Raw genomic sequence first — 24,294 nt, 5'->3', positions numbered from 1 at the left:
CTGGGGCCAAAGCTACTCAGTTTGTCCAATTAACCCCTCTCGTGCAAAATTCCCATATTTAACATATTTAAATTGGGATATTTTTCTTTTAAATTTATTGTCTAAAAGTTGTTTTTATCCTTTAAATTTTTTAGGAGAGAGACAACATTGTACCCTATGTGATGAAAATTTGCTTAGTTTTTTTGTGAATATAATCAGAATTTTGTGTTAGAATCTATACCTGTTCAACTTTTTCTTAGAGCTACTAGGTTTTAGTGCGGTTGAATTGGTACCTGTGCTACGATTTTATACGACTTCCAAAACTACACGTTTTATGTTGAACAGTAGCTGCTGATGTCAAAACCGTAACTTAATCATTATGGATACGAGCTCATTTGAGGCTGTGGTTCCTCTGTAATTTGTCGATGAGTATGTCGCTCTTTTTTATCTTCATTATCACGAAATATAATAATTTGAGGAGAAGTAATTACTGCCCTCAAGTATAGCCGAAGTCTAAATAAACTCCTAAACTATATCTTGGTCCAATCATTTGGTTCAATTTACCCTTAACATAATTTATTTTTTTCTCCATACACAAGTTGAATTTGATTTATAATTTTGCAAGATGGTAGCGGACATAATAATATATATCAAAAATAAGATGAATTTCTATCATTATTTTTCTTATAATTTTGTATCACATGTATTAATTTATTATTAAATGTCTTATCTATCAAAATAATGATAAAAAAATCCATGATATATTTTTCTAACATGTGTTATGGTATCTATTATCATTTGCAAAAATTTAGTTTAAGATTCCATTTGTGCATGAAGAAAAAAAAGACAAATTATGTTAGGGGTAAATTGAACCAAATTGCACAGTGCATGGTAAACTGAAAAAAATAGTTTAGCTATACTTGAAATGAGTAATTTGGATTTTTTCCAAACTTTGTTTATATTGTAGTCTCGTCGTGTGTTCTCTCTTCTCGTAATGGCCTTACCAAGTTAGCAAAATTGCTGATGTGGTATACAATTTAATGCTCATGAAACCTTCCATTGAGACCGACATAAGGAAACTGTTGTCATCACCCCCAGCGAACTCTCAAAGGAAAAGTACAACAGCTATTCATGTAATTGTTGTAGAAGGTGGCTATATTAGGGTATGTACAACAGTTTTGACAGCTGTTGTCTGCAAGTTTTGCCACATCACATAAAGACAACAAAATAGACGGTTTGTCTGACTGCAAACGTTTTAATTTGTCTGACTGTAAACTTTTTAATGCACGTCTACATTCATGATCAATTATAAATAAGATCTCTGTATACTATTTTGTTGCTTCTTCGATACAAATGAGATCAGCATAAGCAAGATAAAAATAAAACAAAATTTGTTTAGAACCATCAAAATATTCAAGCACATCATGTAGGTCTTTGACATTAGAGCTCATTTGCCTTTTTATATAAAGGCACGTGGAGACACAAGGAAGAATAGCATGGCACCTAAATGATATTACCACTGGAATTATGCAAAGAAATATCACAGAAAGCCATCTCCTGCGGCCACCATTAAGACTCATATGCTACTAGTACTTCAGTTTGAATAAAAGAACTAGCCATGAAGTAGGATAGATTGCTGACATTAATAATCTTACATTTTCTTTGATTGGATTGATGATTTCAGATCATAACATTTATCTATTTTGCAACTCTTCAAGAACCTGGGCTTTCAAAGGGCAAAAAGACAAGCTGGAGAGGACATGTAAGAAGTTCAGTCTCATAAGTAGGATAGTTCTTGTAATTGGATGGATGAGTTCGGATCAGACAATGACATGCAGTTCAAGTAGACTAATGCAAATTCCGGGAGCAAAAATTGTACAAACATCCACATAACTCCAGATGGATGGCCAATCAGTAAATCCAACGATGGAGAGAACACGAGTAGAGTCTACTCTGAGAGCAGCCTGTTAACGATACAAAAGAAAATTCAGATTAAGAAATATACCAATTGATTGAATTGCCAAGCGGATTACAGCCATTAAGCAATCGTTACGATCAGAATTCAGAACAGACAAGAAAATAGCTGCCCTTTCTTCCTATACTACATATTGATCGCAGCAACAAATTGGCGCTGGAAGCCTGAAATCTCGGTAAGAAGAACAACCACCTTCTGCTCGGTGCCAACGTGGTGCGCGGCGGCAGCTGCGCTCCAGCTGCTTGCAGGTTGCCTTCTCGCACGACACGCACACAGGAGCGGCTGGCCGTCCCCTCTACTTGATTTGGCGCGGCCGAAGGGGCTTTACGCGCCGCCGCCGTTCATCCCCAATCCGCTCCTAGCTCTGTACTGCATCTGGCGGGGGAGGGGAAGAGATGGTTGCATGGGAGGGGATTTGGAGCACGCCGAAGCCGATTTTGCCACCATCACCGCTGATTTTGCGCACACCGCATCCGATCTGGAGGAGCCATGGCCGGTTGGAAACGAGGGAGTAAAACGGCAGGTTCGGCATGGGAGCACGAGCCCGTGCCGTCGTTACGTGCTGGGTTGTACATGCTCTTATTATTGTGCGAGTTGGCGTTAGATAATTGTAAAAGACGCTCAATATCGAGATTTGTTTTACTCCTATGCTTCATACCCTTTAATCTCTCATAAATTCCCCGCCACATTATGCAAAAATACTAACATGAAACGTTACAGAATGAGCACGATCTTAAAAGGGAAATGGTGTGGCTCATGGCTAATCCATCATGATAAATTGAGAATTGCTCTGAGCGTTATTATTTCTTTTTTTAAAAATTGCCATTCTTGTGCTTCAAATAGTCCCAGTGATACAGAAGTAGTAAACATGGTGTTTGAAGCACATTTAAGGATAAACAAAGAATTTTAGTTTGTTACCCCCTCCTACTCCAGATTAAAGTTCTAAGTCAACCATCTTTAACTTTTACCAAAGTTTATAAAAAAGGTACTAAACAACAACAAGTACTTTGATATGGAGGTACTTATTAATATCTATAGTTTGATTAAAAAAACTAATTGGATTTGTAAATGTTGGCATTTTTTCAATAAATTTAGTCAAAGTTAGAGATGTTTAGGTTAGAACAAGGCTAAAGCAAATTATAATTTAAAACGGATAGAATAAGAAAAATAAACATACTGTATGCTACCACATTGAGTCAGAGCCGCAAAATTTTAATGGCTCTTGAGATTCAACGATTAATAAAAGTTTCCTGTATTTTGCTTATGCCTCAATACAATAATCCAAAAAGGCGAACAATGTCAGAGAAAATGGTCTGGGAGTCAAAACTATTGTTTATTCAATTGTAATGAAATAATTAAACATCTTTTTTTATTATCAGCGTGCTAAGATTATTTGGGTAATTGTTAATATAGCTATTAGGTTAACCCCACCCAAATCAGTGACTCACATGGTTCGAAACTGGTTAATAGGCATAAGAAACAAAGAAAGATTACTGATTTTCTTGAGGATTGCATATAACACCCCACGTGTTAAGTTAGGGTTAAACAACTTCACTTAAGCAAAATGAGCATCATGGCATTGCATCAATTTCTTTTCTTGTTAAGAAAATGGGATTTTCAAATTTTTGTTGGTTGTTCTCCCGACCCGAGTTTTGATTATGAGGTTTTTCCAAAATCGTGACCCCACCTGTCGTCCTCCCTTCTTTCTGTCTTCTTTGGAATCCTCTGTTCGGACCGATGGGTTCCGCCCGATGGATGTCGTGCCGCGCATCGTTCCGTCTAGCACCGAAAGTTAGCGCTCACGTGACTAAAACCGCACGCCATTCCGCCTCGTCCCATCGCCTACGCCTCTGCGCGCCACTGCTCCTCCACTGTAGCGTTGACCCCGCCCCGCACCGCCTGGTACCGCCGTGGACTGCCATAGCAAAAGGGTAACCGTTCCCTATAAATAGCTCCCGACCGAGCAGACCTCGCTCTTCCGCTCACTTTCACCCCTCCACTCTTCCTCAGCTAAAACAAGCAAGCCGAACGAACTCTTCTTCCACCAACTACGCTCAAAAGCTCTATTCCAAACTTCCGATTCACAGTTGACACCACCTCGTCGACACTCCTAGTTAATCTCCAACCTCACTGGTCGCCGCCGGAGTTTCTAGCGCCAAGAAGTGAAGTGTTGACGGTGCCATCACCCCCGCGTTCCACCCTTTCCAGCCCCTTCTTCTCCAAAACAAAGTCTTTGGGTAAGCTCTCATCGAGGCGTTGTGTTTTCTAGGTTTTTCGGGTAGTCGAGAGTCCCACGACAGTGCCTGTGTGCAAGCACCACCGGACGTGTGTACTCCGAGTAGTTTCGGAGCCACGAGTAGTTGGAGGAGTGTGTCTGAATTGTTTCAAGGCTGCTTGTAGTCGATTGGGCACCAACCGAGTTGTTTTCTAAGGGCCATGAGTAGTCTAAGGTTGTGCTAGAGTACAGAGAAGGTAGTCAGAGTAGTCATCCGAGTAGTCGAAGGACCCTTCTGCCATTTGTTCAAGGGTAATCAGTAGTCGATTGAGTTGTGCAGAGTCTTGGTGTTTCCGTGGTTTCTAATCCGATGATTTGGGTTGTTGCACTTTTCAAATCGCATGTTGTGCATGTATCTTATGTTTCCTTCAACTCATACATATGCATTGTCGTGTAGACAATCCGCTAGTGGACGGTCTCTACGAGTTGGTGGCCGTGTCCGAGAGTAAGTAGCTCGAAGCCTCTTCAAAGGAAGCGCTGCAAGGACTGTACCAGAGTACGGAAGAGCCCAAGGCTGATTCCGAAGGCAAGTCCCAAAGCATAACCCCTAATTTCAAAACTACCATGTCTTATGAGTAGTAATTTTTACTGCATTAAGTTCTACCCCTAATTTCAAAACTGCCATGTCTTATGAGTAGTAATTTTTACTGCATTAAGTTCTAGGAGTTGAATGAAACCTTAGTTGCATGATCCCTAGGATTCCCAGGCTCAAATACTAGTATGTGCAGGACGAGTAGTGCCATGCTTAAATCAGGAGTGATAAAAGTCAAGTGATCTCCTATCACTCGCGAGACATAGGACCTCTCGGTTCAGGGAAAAACTACTTGAAACTGGAATTAAAAGATGGAAGAATTGGAGACCGGGCGGAGATAGAAAGAAAAGAAAGTATGGAGTGTTGGTTACACTCCGGCTGTGTCGATTAAGGCTTGTTCATTGTGGCCGTGCTGATCAAGTTTGAACTGTACTATGCACCTGCCGGAAGGAAGAGATAGTTGAAACTGGTAAAGCCTAGTACCTTATTGCGCGATAGTAGTTTGAGTTCGTCCTGATCCCTATTCGTGTACTGGTATGTAACTCATGGCAGGCCCTGGGAGGTACCGGTAGGGATTAGTACTCGAGGGGCGCAGGGGTTCTCAAATGCCCTCATTCTTTAAGGGAATCATTTGTCATATGTTGCTCGATGGGGCAAGTCATATGCCGGGTGTATAGGTCCACCTTGCAAGGTTATAAATCGAATCGATTTGCCGCCGCTCTCAGTTAAGAGAGCCTTGATCTCTTCATCACATCGTAGTAAGAAGTGGAAACATGCTCTGTTAAATTGTTATCTCACTACTTGTTTACCTTACCTCGGAAAAGTTTTGCAAAGTTGCTCACCTACAGTAATCTAGTTCAACTATAAATGGAGGTTAACACTTGAAAGTAAGGATCCACCCTTAGTTGTTTTTTGTTGGCAAAACAAGCCCCCCATCTAAAAGCCTTGCATACTAGAAGTCGGCTAAGTATAGTCCATGATCGGTTAAGTCTTGCTAAGTATTAGTCTACTCAGCCTTGCTTGTTGATGTTTTTCAAGGCTTAGTGCTGACTTATTTGAGCTAGTTGCTGATCAACCCTGGGACGGCCGTCCTCTACCCGAGGGGTGGTCAGTCGAGTGGTCTTCAGACTCGGCGTAAGAGTACTCGGGTGAAGGAGTACTCGGACGGATGACAGCGGACGGGCTACCCATGTCACTATGTACTTGTTGTCATCGTATCACTTAGACTTCCGCTGTAGCTATTTTATTTCCAACTCTGATTTGTAATCCGCTGCGAACTTCAAACTTGTTCCAAAACTTGTGTGTACTTATTAGGTACTCGGTTAATGAGTACTCTATGATGTTATCAAATGTTCTGTTGTATCATCTGTTCTCACCGTCGCGTGAGCTCTGTGCATATGGGTTCGATTGAAGGGATCGGTGGTAGAATCGGGCTTGACCCGACGAACTGTCAGATTACACCGTTTTAAGTGCACGTTGACCCGACTAGTTGTTTCAAGGATGGTTAAGTGCACTTAAGCCGGTTTAATTTGGACGGTTCCGCTACATTGCAGCTCGTATCGATTTGGTTTTCAGAAATAACGATTTATCTCTTTTATGCATGTTGTTTCTAGTGAAGCATATATGTTGCGGTTTTAATCTCTATTGCATCGTGAGGAATTGAAGGAAACTATATGTTCAACAAGCAAAATGTTGGAGATTATCACTTTGGATATCTTTACTAAGAAAGGATGGAAAAGCAATAATAGACTTTGCTTTTGATTAATTCCTTTTGTATGCTTACATCTTTTCTATTTTTTATCACCTTTTGAGCTGAGAATGTTGTAAAAATTTAGCTATGTTGTTATGTTGTAGAGGTCAGAAACATTTCCATTTTCTAAAAAGAAAAATGTGGATAGAATTTAATCGTATTTGAAATCCTCCACTTTTCCCATGAACTTCCTACGAGCAGGTCAGTAAAGAGCGTTAGCCTTTAGATCGTTCAGTTCGGATCATGTTTTTTCATGTATGGATTTGTGTAGCCAGACCAAGTTATAGGCATGCTCATTGTTTCATGGTTCAGTTTTCAAATACGTTTCTCAAATTACACACAAGTTTCAATTGTTCCCAGAATATTTCAACATCTCATTAACTCACTTTGAACAAATTTTAACATAGTACCATCCATGTTTCAAGCACCATTATAAATCATGGAAGCTTTCAATCCATGTTTCTAGTGTTACAAGTACATGATGTGACCACAGATGGTACAGATGACGCAAGGAAACACACATTTTGACGACAAAATATCAGGATTCCAAGAAACCGACAAGTTCAAATCGGAAAGTAAAGTTTCTCCTGTTGACAAGAATGGCTATTATTTATTTCCAGTGTTACAAGAGAACTCATGTAATGTAGCACGTGTTACATCCAACAAACAAGGTTGTCCAGAGTCTTCCCGGGCGCCATTGAGTGGAAAACTCGAAGATGCTATTACATGGACCAGCAACAAGCCAACAAAACATTCATAGGCTAAAAAAACTATGAAAACTGGACTGCTCAACAAAAAAAAACCTACAGATGTACACTCGCATAAATGGAGCTTACAATGTTATACAAGATGAAACTGCTCCCAATAAATTAGCAGGTGAATAACATACCCCTATTCGCTCTAAATAAAACCATTATCACCTGCAGTATCAGTTTGTATACGTCATCACTGCTCAAACATTGCGTATCCTCCTTGCTGTCACTTAGGCCATATGGGCCTACCATGTAACGGTGTGTGCACGTAAAGGAGACATTTTATGAACGATCTTCTTCATGTGTATGATTTGGGACCTCTCCTTGATTGTCCAGTGGCATATACTGTGCCATAATAGCTCTGATCTCAGAGTCCATGTAAGACTGAAAGAACAAACAAACAAATGGAATTCAGATGATGTTAGTGAGCAAAAACTAGTACAAGCATACATGGTAGTTGGAGCAACTTTACAGTACCCTAAATCATCATTAGTAGAATGTTTTATCAATTAATGTATGAATGACAATTCAACAGCCAACAAAATATTTTAGCATACTGGCAACAGAAAACAAGTTACTGCTCTATTGACCATTCAGTTGGAAACTAAAAGGCACAAAATCAGCACATAAAGCTGCCACATATCATATGCCCGTTAACTAGGAACCTCTGGTTAGAAATGTGTGTGGGATAAGTAATACTCCATCCATCCCAATTTGTAGGTCGTTTTGGCATTTCTAGATTCATAGCTTGTACTATGTATCTAGACATAGTGTATATGTGCATAGCAAAAGCTATGAACCGAGAAATGCCAAAACAACCTACAATTTGGGATGGAGGGAGTACCTCATTTCATAGTATTGAAGAATGCAGCATGTACCAGGTCTCAAATCACAATATCTGATTTACAAATTAATGGATGCAGCATTTCTGCCTTGTTTTCAGAATAGTTTTATAAACTGACGGATAACTCCACTAGTTCTCAATCTTCCAGGGTTGACAACCAACACGCGGGTGGGAAAAGGTAAAACGTATTTAGTGTCACACAGAAAATAAATTGCTGAATTTGCAACTGAGCTTTCCAGAAAACAGTAATTCCAAGGAGTGCCTTATCACAGCCACATACAACGATGCATGTATAAGTATAACAAGCAAAGAGTGGCACATGTTACATGGACACATGGTAAAGTCAAAGTGAATAAAATTGCTGCAGACCAACAAGAATGTGAATCACAAACAAGTACCAACATGAGAAATCTGTTTTGCTGGCCATAGGTTTTACTTCCATCTCTATGTTTTAGATGCCATAAGTCAAATCTTAACTGATAGTTAAATAGCACAAATTTATAGATCAAGTTGATCAAAGATGTACTTATTTTGCATGTAAATTAGAATAGTTGGATCATGTCTACACATAACAGCACAAACCCAAGCTTGTGCAAGTATTTCAGAAATGGAATCTATTTAATGAAATAGAGTTACTCCTAAGTCAGTAACAGGCTCAAAGGTAGCAAAATTGTTCATCATTAAACAAGGTCACAATGAAACTGTATGAATGTAGCAAAATTGTTCATTGTTAAACAAGGTCACAATGAAACTGTATGAATGAAAGAAAGGTTATGCATGTGCTAGCTTACCCTCAGTCTGTATTTGTATACAATATAACTTCCCGCTGCCACAACAACGATAACTATCAAGATACCCCACACTGCAGCCCATGCTGCTTTAGCCTGAACTGCTGTCTTGCCTACAGATTAACCAACCATATAATAGTTAATTGATCCTCTAAAAGATCACTGAAAAAAACATCAGTTAAGTTGGAAATTACTTATGCACGTGTCATGCTCTCTGATGTATAAAAGGTCACCGCTGCAAGTGCAGTCATAGCCACCCCATGTATCTCTGCAGTTGCATTCAGGGCACTGACAAGCTTTTCTCTCCTTGCACTCATTAATATCTGCAAAGGTAAAGTAAAAGAAATATGGTTTAAGGCATGATGTATATTCTGCACTGCACTAAACATCTACGTCATTGCCAAATAAATACTACCACCAGTCCAAAATGGATGTATAGCAAGTTGATTTACAGTGCAGATATTTCGCCATTTTGGTTTCCCAAGCTAAAATGTTGCACCCAATGCCCCTACAGCCCTACAGATAGCTTGTTGCTAGTGCTAATTAGATAGATGATTTTACAAGGAAAAAAGGGCATTGTTTCCTCATTCCATGATAAGGGAATTAAACAAGTACATAATATTGCAGATTTTTTTTTGAAAGAACACAAATCTGATGTTGCAGATATTTGAAACAAGACAAGTCAAATACTTAATAAGTATATATCTATCAAAGCATACTTCCTAGTTTTGTGCATATATTTACAAAGGCTAATAACTGTGAGATCAAATCATATACTGTCACTAGCACAACAACGAAATAACTTTTAACATCATAGAAATAAATCTCATTAGAACCATAAGAGAGGGAGGAAAAAGTGGATGCTGAGGCAACTCATAGTATTAGACACAGCACCTTCACATTTTTTAACACCATCCCCTCGGAAACCAGCTGGGCACTGGCATTTCCCATCTCCAGATTCCTGGAAACATTTTTTAAAAAAAACTTTAGTAAAAAAAACAACAGATCAATATTCAGTAGCAAGTCCTACACCTACCTGACAAGCAGAGAATGTTTTCCCATTACGAGTTTCATGCCAACATCCTCCATGGTTTATCAAGCATTTTCCTGGTCCGGCAGCTGCAAGTAACATAGATAACCAATATAAACTTCTCCTATACAAACTGTCTAACTGGCCTGTGCATGTTTCAGTGCGTGGTAAAAGGGATGCATATTCCATAATTAAAAGAAGGAAACTGCATATAAGCTGTGCAAGTTCATAATACCAAAACATAATTCAATACCAGAATCACAATGATAAAAACTGTCACTGCTCAATAGCTCAATAGACCATTAGCACAAAATAAATATTTTGTGAACCTAATCAATAGTGCAATGAAAGTTTTGTTATCGGTGCTGGGTCCTCCATTTGACCTGTTTATATGAACCACTTGTTGAGCATGGACTTAAACCATGCAGATTTGACTATCTGGATACACTAAAGAAAATGAAGCTACCAAGTGGGACAGACACTTCCAAATGCAAACACTTTTCTGCCTCCTTCACTTCTCATTGCATCACTTCTCACTACATCTTTACATGTACAGAAAAAAGGGCTACCTTATTGCACCTGGCACAACTAATCTCTACAATCGAGGGGTTTTGATTAGCTGGCTAATTATTAGTTTCCATATTGATATACTCCATTCCCTACTTCAATCTATCTCTTTGATCATTTTTTTGGAGAACCCTCTATTAAATGGATGAACTTATGCATGAGAAAATTCTCTTAAGTCATTGTTTTCTCTCAACTTGCCCGTACTCCTCTTCAAGTCACTAACATCCAGCTTCCCTCCTATAAAATTACTCCATTATGATATACAGTACATAACAGGCAGAGTGCAACATCTCATCAATAGTGTTTTAGCAGATTTAGGTGTCCTATTTGATGATGGTTTACCATAATACCATCCCAAAGAAAACAATTCCTCCATAGTTCTTGGGTATTCAAAGATAACACAATTTTACGCTGGAAGCTTATTGTTTCAAAATGCCAATTCCTATATGCAAGTTGTTAATATAGCTGATACCAAGGTTATAATGCCAAACAAGTCAAAGTTAGGTGTGAGAAATGAGAACGGAAGATATTACGTTCACAATTGCTGTAGCCATCGCCTTTGAACTGTACGCCATTGAACGTGGGGCATTCACACACTCTGCCACGGAAGGTGTCCTGGATAAGAATTGACATCAAAGTGAGAAAATCGAAGAATTATTCAGACAGCAAAGTCAATAAATATCTTCTAGTTATCCACACGTACCCTGCAGGCCGTTACATTAGCAGCTTTGTCTTGCCAGCAACCTCCATTGTCATTCAGACACTCATTAGTTTCTATATCTGTTTTGAAACAGCTCAAGAATCAGTAGCTAACACATAATAAGACCTACACAGTGTACATTTGGGTGTTGAATAATATATTGTTCTTACCATCACTCAGGCAAACATTTGGTTCAGTAGTTTCCTCAAAACCAGCACAAATAGCTTTGAGGACAGCTTTCCTCTCAAGCTTCCCTGTATCCTTTTCCAGGTTAAAATCATACAGGGTGAATGTAAGCTTGTAATAGTTCCTGTGAAATATTTACCTCGATATTGCCGGTTGTTCACAACAAGAGTAGGCAATATAGTAACATCTCCTCTTGAACCTTTCCCAATCTACAGAACATAACAGCAGAAGTTAACCCATATATAATTAATGATGGTAAATGTTCAGTGAAAATAGTCTGCACTGACTGCTCACAAAACAAACTCTACGTTGCTTTAGTTTTCTAATAAAAGCTCCACAACAAACTATGTAATATACTAAGTCATTTCACCTGAGCATCTTGCTCCATTTTAAGCAACGGGTGATCAGAATCAGCATTTGGGTCTCCCATGCACTTATCAACCTTCTTCACATCCAGACCTGTTTCAAGTGTAAAAACATTAAAGCAGTTACATTTATACTGAAATAGCAGGCCATTATATCTACAAGTTAAATGTCGGATGACATATCGTGCTATGAACGTGTACATTAGTACACTAATTTAAGTGTGCAGTAAACAGGGATTAGCAGTTAAAAACTTAAAACCAAGATTAAGAAGTATACATACAATGTGGATTCTTCAGTAAGGGAAGAAAGAACAGAACCAACCTAGTGATTTGATGACAGTTTCAGCACATTTTTTGTTGTACTTCTTCTCCTTCATTGGGCACCTAATGTGAAAATCAGTGACATAGTCCCACCAGACCCATGGTTTCTTATTTTCATTTGCAACTTTAAACACACATAACTGTCTGAGGTTCTCTACCACCACATCCTTTCCTTCATAGCCTGTGCTAAAATCTTGTTCTGGATCAGGTGCGCAGTATCTCCCATGGTTTATGCATTGGGACTTGCATTGTTTACTGATCACAAATGCTTGAGGGCAGTACCAAGTAATATAATGGGGTGTGAACTGACTATAGCCGCCTTTCTCAAGTAGTTGAGCAGCTCCTTTAAATTCCTTTAGAAAATTCATCAGCATATCACATTTAGGTCCACATTCATCATTGCTGTTTGTCCATAACTCATACTCAACACGGTCATCAGGATGTGGAACAGCCTCCCTCCAATCAAGATTCACATTAACCATTTCTCCATCTTTAACAGCCTTCTTCAACTGCTCACCAAATTTTTTATCTATTAATGCAGAAGGAATGGTTATGTTCTGTATATACTTTGCAGCCTCATCATCTTCCCGAGGTAAATCCATTGTTATCAATGGTTCATCCTTGTCATCAACTACAAGTACAGCAGAGGCACCAGCATTTTGCGCATTCCAAACCTTTTTCGCAAATAGGCAATCTGGAAAAACATATATGGAGGACAACTAGATTATCATGATGAGGAAATAAAACATTAAACATATATGGGGAGCATAGACTACAATATTATGACCAATAATGTCATTTCCACAATCAAAGTTGCACATCACATATATTTGAATATAAAGGAGAAGAAATCATCATGATCAGTACAATATCTGAAAAGAGAAGTATATGAGTATATCACTACCCAACCATTCAAACCTACCAAGATATAAAAAAATTAAGAGAGGGAGAGGGAGGGGCAAACCCATGTGGCCATGTGCCTATTTAATAAGTTACTAAGAACGATCAAAACAGCAGCTAATGCAGTTGGAAAGCTAGATAAGATCAGAGTCAAACATATCAAATTTTCTACACAATAAGAAACTAGTGCCAAAATAAGCCAGAGAATCAATAATTACTAGTAAGCTATTTTTCCCGACGGATTCATGCACAGTTATCCATTGAGTTAAGTTGGCATCCTAAAATAACCAATGTACCACAAGAACGCCAATTCAGCAATACAGATTGCAGCACTCTTCACATCATCGTTGAGTTTACTCAGTAGCAGCATAAACCCCATACAGATTGACCCGATCAGCTGAAACCACCAATTAGGCGTTGTACTTACAGGATCCCATATTCAACAGGCAATGCATGGATCCACCGATTTATTTGTTTAATAACAAAATGGGGAGAATAAAAACCGGATTTGGTATTACTATTTATAGCTGTGCTCACTTGGTTGCCAGATAGACTACTAGAACATGCTAAACTAGCCACCACCTTTTACACCTCGTTACAGGCAAAAGCAATAAATTGATTGATTGATTTGCAGCTAAGTCGCAATCTCCCCCGCTCCATGTCTCAAAGCACTACTACTACACAACAAAGCGCATGGCGCGACGACAGGAAAATCGAGAGATCGGGGACGCTCACCCCCGCGGTCGACGAGGAGGAAGGTGGGCATCGCGCCAGGCTTGGCGCGGAAGGGGTGCTTGCCGTCGAAATCGTCGCAGGCGTTGGAGTTGTCCTTGGGGTAGACGACGGCGCCCGCCATGCTCCCGCCGTACTGCGGGATACCGAAGTTGCCGATGGCGCTGTCGCGGCGCCCCCGCAGCGACGTTGGTGACGTGACCATCAGGCTGTTCTTCTCCACCACGAAGCGCGCCTCCACCACCACCGCCGCGGCGGTGAGCAGCGCCAGCAGCAGTAGTGGCAGCGGCCGCCGAAACCCTAGCGCGCCCATCGCGTGCGAGCTCCGGCGGCGCGGCGAGGGTTTAGATCGGAAGCGAAGCTCAACGGAATCGAAGCCGAAGCAGTTTTTTCTTTTCTTTTTCTCTCTCTTTAATGCCCCACTGCTATCCCTATCTCTCTCGTACTAGCTCTCAGCTCGTGGCTCGCGTGGTGGAGCAGCGCGAGTGGTGTGAGTGCTGGGTGCGTGCACCGTGCACTAGGTCTTCGTGGCACGTCTCACTGACATGAGAAGCCGGCTCTCGGGTACGGCGTGGTAGGCCTGTACACCGGGTGCAGAAAAACGATTGGGTCAGAAACAGTATCCCGCTGGTACGCTGACATGTGGGCGCTTGGTCGGTCGCCCTACCGGTCAGTGAGCGGCGATCACATGGTCGCGGTCCTAGGTCGTGGCGTGGATTCGCGAGTCATTGGCGACTTCGCGTGGTGGTCGCATGGTAATCTGACGGATGGCCGGAACGGGCTGGAACGCAGCTCAATCCGGACGGATTGAAACGGCCGAAATGAATATAACCCAACAATTTTTGTTCGGTTGATCTGGCCTGGAACCGAACTTGGGCCGGCTTGGTTTCACTCCTTCACTCCGAGGCTCGGAAGCAATCCCCACCTCCAACCCTCCGAACGAATCCTCACGAGACAGCACAGCCCGGAAGGAGACCCTCTCTGCCACCTTCTCACCGGTAAGGCGCCGCCCTATCTTCCTTCCCCTCTCCTGTCCTCGTATTCTTATTCTTGATGTTGCCGAGTTGAGATCCGTAGCGAGTTCTTGATGGCCGCGCTTGGGTGGCCCAAGAATCGGCTGGAGGAGGAGTCCCTGCCTACGGAGGAGTGGGAGTGGCGCGGCGACGCCATGGGGCTGAGCGCCGGCGTGGAGTAGATGGAGGTGGCCGTCTTCTCGCGGTTGTGCGAGTCCCTGGAGGGGCTCTGCACGTAGTAGATGGGGCGCGTGCGCGGCGGGGAGCGCGGGGACGGCACCAGGCTCGAGTCCGTCTTGGTGTGCGACATCTTGCCTGATTTCTGATGCTACAGCCTGGCTGGAAGAGCTGCAGTAATGGCCTGGCATCCCCTTCTTTGGATTGTCACTAAGATATCCATTTACTTTGGTCTTATCTATTTCATAATTTTGTGTCCAATCTAAGGCAGAAAAATATAACTGGTGGAAACATTTCAATTTAGTAACAATATGCAAAAGTTACTAGATCCTAATCAAGTGTTGGTAGAACAAAACCGTATCAAACTGGGTTTATACCTGTTCGAACTATTATTATGCATCTTGGATGTTGGATACGCTACTGCAAGTTAATCATGCTTTTATATTATTGTTGAATTAAATCTTGCTATCTTTTAGCACATTTGATTCTTTTACCAGTTCGTTGTTGAGGTACATAGAGTGGTTGTGATTGCAAATTTGAACCATGCTCAGAGACATGCCATTTTCTATGTGATTACCAGTTAGTTAGACAGCCTAAGATATGGTTTACATCAGTAAATATAAAATTAAGTTTTTAAGAGTAATACACTAGTGAGAAATATAATTAGTTTAGGTTATTGAATAACTATCATATTGACAGTAGCAGCACCATTCTATGTGATGTGACGACTTTTTCCATTAGACAGTAGCAGCACCATCCACCATCATCATGTCATAACTGTCCTTCTATGTGATGTGCTGACTTTTTCTTGTTACTTATAGATCCCACCAGTACCATTAAGAGTTGGGGAAGGTGAACCACCCCCTTCTTGGGATCCGGTACCAACTCCAATAGGTACATAATTCTATCTATGTTTAAGTCTATTCCAATGAGTAATTTTTTCTATTGCAATGAGTAAAATTGCCATGACAACCTGTATAGTATTCTCGTTCCTGGAGTACTTTGTTTAGAAACAAGTGGTCAAATTTTGAGTGGTTATATATGAAACCGAAAATGGATACTAGGCCTATGAGAGAAGTATAGTAAGTGTTTATTTGTTTTAAACTAGAAGACTTGAAAAAAGTGAGGCCTTAATGTAACAATTCCTATTCTGATTTTCTTACTTTAGTGTAACAGAAATAACATTTAAAGAATCATTATACAATTGGAGCTCAAGTTACTTCTGATTGATGGTAATTTTTGTCTTGTAAGGTGTCCTGGACCCCATGTTTGTGCTATACTGCTATTCGAAGATAATCCTCTTGGTGATATTGTCAAGTTCATGCTCTTTCTTTGAGTTCGTTATGCCAATTGAATTGGAGTAAATATTACCTGGCAGTTATATTAACCTCTTGGCTCCTAAGTGAAACTATGCAAGTGCTGCATATTTTCTCGAACACTCGTGCTGCAACTTTACACATGGATGGCTTTTATTTTTTTGTTACTGCAGTTAGGAGATAAGGCAGCTATATGCTTTGAACCGAAGTAATATAAGCACTAATATTATCGATATTGCATTATCTGATAGTCGTCTCATTTCACTATTATGACTGTAGCATGAGTTCATTCTTTTCTTCTACTTACATCCATAGTGCCAAATTAGTCCAGCCTTCAAGGGTGTTACCATTTCACCATGTTTATATCTTACACCCTAGATTGGTTTGCTTTGGCCACTTGCGAAGAGTTTTAATTTGACTTTGTTAGGCTAGGTTAGCATATAGTATCATTTATATGCTTCTATCTGACTATAAATTTATATGCTTTAGTTCTGCAATGAATATCTCATTGAGAGATCATATTAGAAAGAGGAGGGAGGAAGAAGATGATGACATGATGATGTTTCTATTCCCCGCCTTATATCTGATGGGTTCTGCTAGAGAAGGAGGAGTAAAGAAGAAATGTCATACATCAGAAGAAACAAGAGAGGTTAAGGTTCGTCGACTCCTTGAGGGACATATCAAGAACTGTCAAGTTACATTTAGGATGGAACCCCACATCTTCAAAGAGTTGGCGACTTATCTTAGAAGGAAAAGACTCGTTGTTGATACAAGGATTACGGTGGAGGAGAAGTTGGGTTTCTTCCTATACATGTTAAGTCGCAACGCCTCATATGAGGATCCTGTAGTGACCTTTGGGCACAGCAACGACACCGTCCATCGTCACATCAACCATTTCTTCAAGAAGGTCATTCCCACACTTTCTCATCGTTTCCTCCAGTCCCCCGATCCTAATCAAGTGCATCCGAAAATCCAAGATAATCCTAGATTCTATCCATTCTTCAAGAATTGTCTTGGTGCCATTGATGGAACTCATATCCCCGTTTCCATATCCCCTGAGAAGCATTCTCCTTTTAGGAATAGAAAGGGCACACTAAGCATTAATGTGATGGTGGCATGTGATTTTGATCTCAACATCACTTTTAGTTATAGTAGATGGGAGGGATCAGCTACAGATTCCAGAGTGCTAAGATCGGCTATGAGCAAGGGCTTCCAGGTACCTCCAGGCAAATTCTATCCGGTTGATAGAGGGTATGCAAATACTCCATCTTTCCTCGCTCCATATCGAGAGGTTCGATACCATTTGAAAGAATTTGGAGCTGGACATCGAAGACCACAAAACTCAAAGGAGCTCTTCAACCACCGCCACACACTACTGAGGAACCATGTCGAAAGGACTTTGGGAGTGCTTAAGAAGCGCTTCCCCATTCTCAAAGTTGCCACATTCCTACGTTAGAAAATCAAGTGAAAAATACCTATAGCTGCATCCATCTTCCACAATCTAATCCGATTACTTCATGGAGATGAGGAATGGTTGGATCATCAGCCGGATAATATTGATCCAACACACTTTGTTTCTTTACCCAATGGCGATCAAAACAATGACTCAGGCACTGCACAAGGCAATGCTTTGAGAGATACCATCGTCCAAGAAATGTGGGTTCAGTACCAGCAACATGTAAATTAGTTTTCATGAATAAGTTGATGAATAAGTTAATAAGCTTGTATCATGAATAAGTTTTTTATTTTGAAAAGTGATGGTTGGAAAAGGCTCCCCAAAGCTCAATGTGATTGCAAGGGGGTCGCCAAAGTTGAGTAGTTTCCTGCCTACAACAAGTGCTATAAAAAAGAAGTCTTCTCCTACATGCAGTGGGGCAAAGAGGAGTGGAGGTACGGTGTTTAATGTTTCTTCATGCTTTCTTGTCAATTTTATATTATTGATGCTATGAAATTTCTGTTACTAATGCTTGACCATTGTTTATGTAGGAAAACAAAGAGCGGACTGGAACCCAACTTTTGAGAAATCACTTGTTGAAATTCTGCATGAGTATAAAGATAGTGGCTATAGAAGTGACAACGGTTGGAACACTGAAGGGTGGAACAAGATGGTGAAGGAGTTCCATCTGAGAAACAAGTCTGTCTCATACACAAAGGCACAAATTCAAGATAAATAATGTCAGCTTAAGAGAGGCTACAAGATGCTCAAAGCGGCAAGAATGCAAAGTGGGTCAAAATGGAATGAGCAAAGAAATATGGTTGAAGGATCAGCCTCAATGTGGGAGAACCTCGTAGTGGTAAGTTAATTTCTTGAAGTAATTCTATGGATAACCTCATAGTGATAACTTTGTATTTGATCATTGTTTTTTTTTCAAATATGCAGACTTTCCCCAAAATCAAGAAGTTTCAAAACAACAAGGCAAGCTTTCCACTTTTTGATGCTTTGGGAGAACTCTATGATGGTAAGTTTTGTATAGTAAGCTCTTTCCTATTTCTCTACGATGTAAAATAGGTGCTTGTCCTATTTCTTTGAATGCATTGTGCCAAATGTAGGTCATCTGGCTGAAGGGACATACAATTTCACTTCTATTGAGTCAGAACGTGTGGAAGAGCCCCTTCAACAAATTGATGTTGTAGAGGAAGAAGCTGAGGAAGAAGCCCTACAGGAAATTCATGAGATACGTGATGAAGAGGATGAAGAAAAGGATGCAGGAGATAAAGAAGAGGAGGCAAGAAGTGGACAATGAAGAATGGCTGCATCAAGAAAGAAACCAGAAAAGGAAGGACAAAAGCCTAGAAAGAGTGCAAAAATTGAAGCTATGATGGAGAGATTCCTTGAAATGAGGACAAAGCAAGCAGATGATGAAGCTCAACAGCTAGCAAGAGAAAATGAGGCAAGAGATAAGGAGGTTGCTAAAGGTAATGAATACTCCATCAAAAGGTGCATATCGATTATCAACACAATGGAAGTGACTAAACAGGAAAAGGCCAAATCTTATGCAATCTTCACCAAGAGCAAAGAAAACAGAGAGACTTTTATTTGTGCTAGTGAAGAAGATGAAGAATCCGCTTTGATTTGGCTTAGGAATGAGATGGCCTAGCAGGTATGTTATGAGTTATAGCTCTTTTGTGGCTTCCTTTACTATGTGTACGTTCTACACTGCACGAAGTCACCATCCTTTTGCTATTTGATTATTATTGGCGTTGATGTTCAAGGAACTAGCTTTAGGAAACCACAATAGTTGATCTCTACTCAATCTTTTTGCATATCTTCTATATTGAGTTCTTGTCATTCACTTTGCTGAACACTGAACAGAGTCATTCATTTTGTTAAACTGTGTCCATGTCATTCAGTGTAGGAATGGAATTGAGTTCCGTCCTTCAGTTCACTAGCATTTACTGATAGCGATAGCTACAGATCTAGAGATGCATCTGTGGAAATGAAATTTTTATTCTAATGTTTGTGCTCTTAATGTTATTACGTTCAGTGCATAACTGCTTGTCATTCTTGTTGTAAGGAAGAAAACTCATGTTGTTTCTTGTCATTCTTTGGCAATTTGCTGCTACGCTTCGCTTAAAGATCATTTTTTTCTTGGAACTGCAAATTTGTGTCTGTCCTACTGCTTGGGCTGGATCTTCAGAATGAGAACGAGCTGGATGCACATTTCTTTCTTTCTTTCTTTCTTTCTTTTTAGCTCAAGCTTCATTTTCTGTAGCATAATAGTTTTGTTTGTCATCAGTACTGTTTGGGAGACTAGATTTCTAATTGCTAGAATTGCTTATCAAATTTAACTTGCACAACATGATTATGAAGAAGTGAGAATAATAGGTTTGTGTTTGTTCCTATCAGAGAAGTGAGCTAAACTTGATTTAGAAGAGTGTAGTCATGACTATGCTCATGCCTCTTTCTATGCGTCTGCTACATATAGTTAATTGTAGGCAAACAAAATTTTCAATTCTATTGGAAATAAGTAGGAATAAACTGACAACTGATTTTATAATTCACCTCTATCAAAGGAGGCACAAGCTTAGTCTTGCATACACTGTTCTAAATCAAGTCCATTTTCTTTGAGCTATATTTAAGGAGGCAGCTTGTCCATTTCTGTTTTCATGGCTCGAGATTCTTTTCTGTTCCCCCAATTACGACAATGAACCATAGCCCCCTTTTTGTCTAGCTATGGTGATATGTTAATGCTATATGTTTAATTTTCAGGACCTTCTAGATGATGTTAGGATTGCTCAAGAGAAGAAACTTGAAGAACTAAAGAGGTAGTAGGAGGTTCCAGTTTCACTGCCTCTTCAGACCTCCTACTGCCTCTTCAAGACGCTCGTGTAATGTTTGTCATCTTGAAGACCTGATAATGTTAGGACTTTATTTTATCTTGATCAAGACTTAAAGGATGTTACTTTTTTTTTTCATCAAGACTCTATTTTTGTTTGCTACTTCTCCCTCATTTGAGGCCTAAAAAGGATGTTGCTACTTTTTGTTTGCTACCTGTCAAACAAGTGTTTTCATTTCTGACCAAAACGAACGGCTATAAAAGGACCAGGTTTGATTCCTGGCCCGGATCCATTGGTGACCAGGTTTCAGTGAACCACCTGGATTCACTCCATCCAGCTCAGGAATGAAAACAGGCTTGTTTTCAAACCTAGCTTGCCGAACGAGGCCTTACCTTGTTTGTTTGGTTCCGTTCCATGGGTTGTGTGTGTTTCACGTGCAGAGGTTTTGCGTACGCGTGGTAGCCAGTGGACCTGGTTCGCAAGGCGTGTGTGGGACGACCATCATGCAGTGTCCCGCCGATTGGGAACTTGAAATGGACATGTGGAACGGTGTTGGACGGTGGTGCTCAAGAGTAACGGAATGGGAGTGACGAAGGGCGGACCTACGCCTAGGACCACAAGGTTAGTGGCCCTAGTCGTGGCTCAAGAACCCCCTATACCACCCACTAATTTTGTTCCAAGAATGACAGACACAGGCGCACAACAGAGGAGGAACGTCCTCGCCTGGTGTTGCAAGTCTCGGTGACGGAGCATCACGAGTTTGCAACCTGGCGTTTGACGCCGCCGCCGCCTATAACTCCGTGTCTGCCGCAGCCCGGAACTTACGTCAGTTGCTCATGAACTCACGAATCGGAGCGAACAACGTGCACAGGCGCACCATGAGCGCCCTCTGGTCCTCCACAGCAAGCAGTTTCAGACCTCCCCTCTTCAGGAATCTGAGGTGTTTTCTCTTCTACATAATTCGAGCTATACAAGCATTTTCCATCTAGTTAGCTTTATGCATCGATTCTATTGGAATTGCTGGATGACCTAGCCTACCATCCAGTTAGCTTTATGCATCGATTCTATTGGAATTGCTGGATGACCTAGCCTACCATGCCATCTGGAACATGAACTTATTTACTTGAACCTTCCCTTGATGAATGCGACCCTAGAGGATATAGACCACCTTTACATCTACCTTGATGTAGAATTTTCTTCGTTTCCTGATCCTTGATGAGAAAGAAATTTGGGTGAAATTCAAGGAAAGTATTATTGTCTCGAGCTAATTTATGTATAGGGATAAGATTTTTGTGAGCGCTAGGGACATGGAGAATATTGTTAAGATGTAGATTTCTATTAGGGGTATGAAAAATTATATGCCCAATATTACTAATTTTTATACCTGATCCACTGGCGGTATGAACCTGATCACACCACGTGTACTTGTCACGGACCGTCAGCTTCTCCAATTCATTGGTCACATGATCTGTGGCACCACTATCTGCATATTAGTTGGTGTCATAGCCATAGCCAATTGCTGCAGCGCCTGCTGTCTTGCCTTGTTGCTGATCATCATCATCATAGCGATACCAGCATCCTAGGGCTTCATGTCCTACTTTCTTACAGATTTGACACTGTGGTTTGCCGCTCTTCTTGGATGGATTTGCACCACTCCTTGGTTCTATCCTCCACGGCCTTAACTGAACTGACCACCACGGCCGCCACTATTACCATTGCCGTGGTAGTTCCCACGACCACGGTTATGATCGCGTCCACGAGAGGCAGAATTGGCCAACGACTAAAATTGTCCAGCTTCTTGAAACATTTCCAGGCGAAGATCATACTCCATCAATTGAGAGTAGAGATCTGACAGCGAGATCGGATCTACACGGCCAAGCATCGAGGATACAAGAGGATGATAATCAAAATCTAGACTATTGAGGATATGAGCAACAACCTCATCATCTCCAACAGGCTTTCCAGTAGCAGCAAGTTCATCTTTTATGTTTTGCATCTTGTTGAAGTAGGCCGAAGTAGTCAGGGTTCCCTTCTTTAGAGTCGCCAGCTGCATCCCCAGGTTGGTCACCCGCATTCTTGATTGCGCCACGAATTGTTGGAGGTATGCCCTAGAGGCAATCATAGAGATGATGATATTCCATTTGTATCCATGATTTATATTGTGTTCCTTGAATATCCATTAAAGGCTACTTGAATTGATTTGCAATTATGTGAATTGTATGTGAAACTCTTTACTTGTATGGTTATTCTAAAGTCGTCCCTAGTCGGAGTTCATGTGAGGACACACATGAATATTAGACTAGCACATGTATTAGTTGATGACTATGTTTCACGAATCATGGACATGGAGATGTTGAACTAATAAGGTGGGCACATGTGGAGACATGTGCTAGGACTGACCCAACCCGAGAAGTAGTTCTCTCTTTACACAACATGTACGCTTTGTCCTTAGACCTGAGATTGTCGCATGTACTCAAGATATGGATCGACTTACTTAGGGGCTATCAAACGCTACGCCGTAACAGGGTAGTTATAAAGGTAGCTTTCGAGTTTGTTAAGAAGCATGCTATAAGACATGGTCAATCAAGATGGGATTTGAACCTCTCTGATTGAGAGTGATATCTCTGGGCCCCTCGAGTGATCGAATCCGAAAATGCATGGAAGCTCAATTCGGATGTGATCCGAGTTGGATTAGGTTTAGAAGTACTAATTGGCCTCGGACCCAGAGGCCCGTTAGGAACCTCTATAAATAGAGGGGTGGGGGCGCCCTAGGGTTTACACCTTTTTGGCAAAACACATCTGCCGCGCCTCCGACGCCCTCGCCTGTTGCAACTCGTGGACCTAGCAGTCTGGCTTGCGACACTTCTTCCCTGCACATGTGGATACCTTGGAGGTGTTGCGTCTGCAGCACTTGGATGAGCTGCCGACGAGCCACGACGAGCCGCGGCACGAAGACGATCTTGCTGCACGTGGACGAGCTGCTGAGGAGCTGCTGGACGTCGACGTGATCGACTACGTACGACTACGCTGATCGACTTCGCTGCATCGACACGAATCTATGTCTTCCGCATCAGTGCGTCGAGTGGTAATCCTGTGATCCTTATACGGCAGTTTTCCTGGTTTACGCGGTAGAAATTTTTTTGATTTGCGCTAGTGTAGCCTACCTCGTATCCCAACACGAACATAGTCTCCAGTGCCTTCCACGCTTCAGCGGAGGTAGTCGTGATCGCCACTCCTGCCAGCACTTCCCTGGTAATTGATTTTAAGAGGTAGCTGAGGAGTTCTTGGTCCTTGCTTACCCACGAGTCATACTCGGGGTTGGGAACCTCTTGCTTCTTGCCATCTTTCAGCACCTCCAGGGTCTTGCTCGGCTTAGGAACTTTGCCTTCGAGGATCCCGATGAGTTGGGCACCACGAACAGTAGGGAGAAATTGCGCCTTTCACAAAACGTAATTGTTCCGTGTGAGCTTCTCTGACACAACCGGCCCAAGTTGCACCAGTAGGGAGAAGGAGGACGCCATGGATGGAACTTCAAGCTTTTTTTTAATTTATTAGGAAGAGGTAGCCCTGATTACCATGAAAGATTTGGTGGAACTGTAGTTGCGTATCTCGACATGCTACAGGTTGCGTGTTTATATAGAGGAGTTCTAAAAGACTGCAAAGAGATTACAAGGAGAAGTTGTTGAGATTCAGTTCTGTTGTGTATTGATACAACTTGTAGATAAAGCTATCAAACTAATCTATTTATAATAGAACCGGACTCTTTAACAACTCATTCATTTGTTACACGCAATAACAATATCTTAACTCTAAC

The 24,294-nt window shown here is 41.2% G+C and overlaps 2 protein-coding genes, 1 long non-coding RNA gene and 1 pseudogene across 3 annotated transcripts; 1 reads left to right on the top strand and 3 right to left on the bottom strand.

Moving 5' to 3' along the window:
* Positions 1 to 1,812: 1,812 nt before the first annotated feature.
* LOC117839465 (uncharacterized) lies at positions 1,813 to 2,726 on the bottom strand. The gene is made up of 2 exons (XR_004636829.2): positions 2,147 to 2,726; positions 1,813 to 1,943 (listed from the first exon to the last, which is right to left on the bottom strand). It is a non-coding gene; the product is annotated as an uncharacterized lncRNA (long non-coding RNA).
* A 4,356-nt stretch (positions 2,727 to 7,082) lies between these two features.
* On the bottom strand, positions 7,083 to 14,115 carry LOC117838133 (vacuolar-sorting receptor 3). The gene is made up of 12 exons (XM_034718034.2): positions 13,700 to 14,115; positions 12,066 to 12,758; positions 11,749 to 11,837; positions 11,518 to 11,587; positions 11,363 to 11,446; positions 11,196 to 11,272; positions 11,026 to 11,107; positions 9,932 to 10,014; positions 9,790 to 9,856; positions 9,090 to 9,218; positions 8,899 to 9,008; positions 7,083 to 7,647 (listed from the first exon to the last, which is right to left on the bottom strand). The coding sequence occupies exons 1-12, from the start codon at positions 14,007 to 14,009 to the stop codon at positions 7,546 to 7,548; spliced, it is 1,896 nt and encodes a 631-aa protein (XP_034573925.1). The 5' UTR covers positions 14,010 to 14,115; the 3' UTR covers positions 7,083 to 7,545.
* A 2,509-nt stretch (positions 14,116 to 16,624) lies between these two features.
* LOC140221359 (uncharacterized) lies at positions 16,625 to 18,012 on the top strand. The gene has a single exon (XM_072290889.1). It carries the CDS (start codon positions 16,657 to 16,659, stop codon positions 17,656 to 17,658), a length of 1,002 nt encoding a protein of 333 aa, XP_072146990.1. The 5' UTR covers positions 16,625 to 16,656; the 3' UTR covers positions 17,659 to 18,012.
* A 4,326-nt stretch (positions 18,013 to 22,338) lies between these two features.
* Positions 22,339 to 22,437, bottom strand: LOC117841147 (small nucleolar RNA Z247; annotated as a pseudogene).
* Between the last annotated feature and the right edge of the window lie 1,857 nt (positions 22,438 to 24,294).

This window comes from Setaria viridis, chromosome 9 (genome assembly GCF_005286985.2).
Source record: "Setaria viridis chromosome 9, Setaria_viridis_v4.0, whole genome shotgun sequence".
Classification (NCBI taxonomy): Eukaryota; Viridiplantae; Streptophyta; class Magnoliopsida; order Poales; family Poaceae; genus Setaria; species Setaria viridis.
This window is presented reverse-complemented; position numbering and strand designations above follow the sequence as displayed.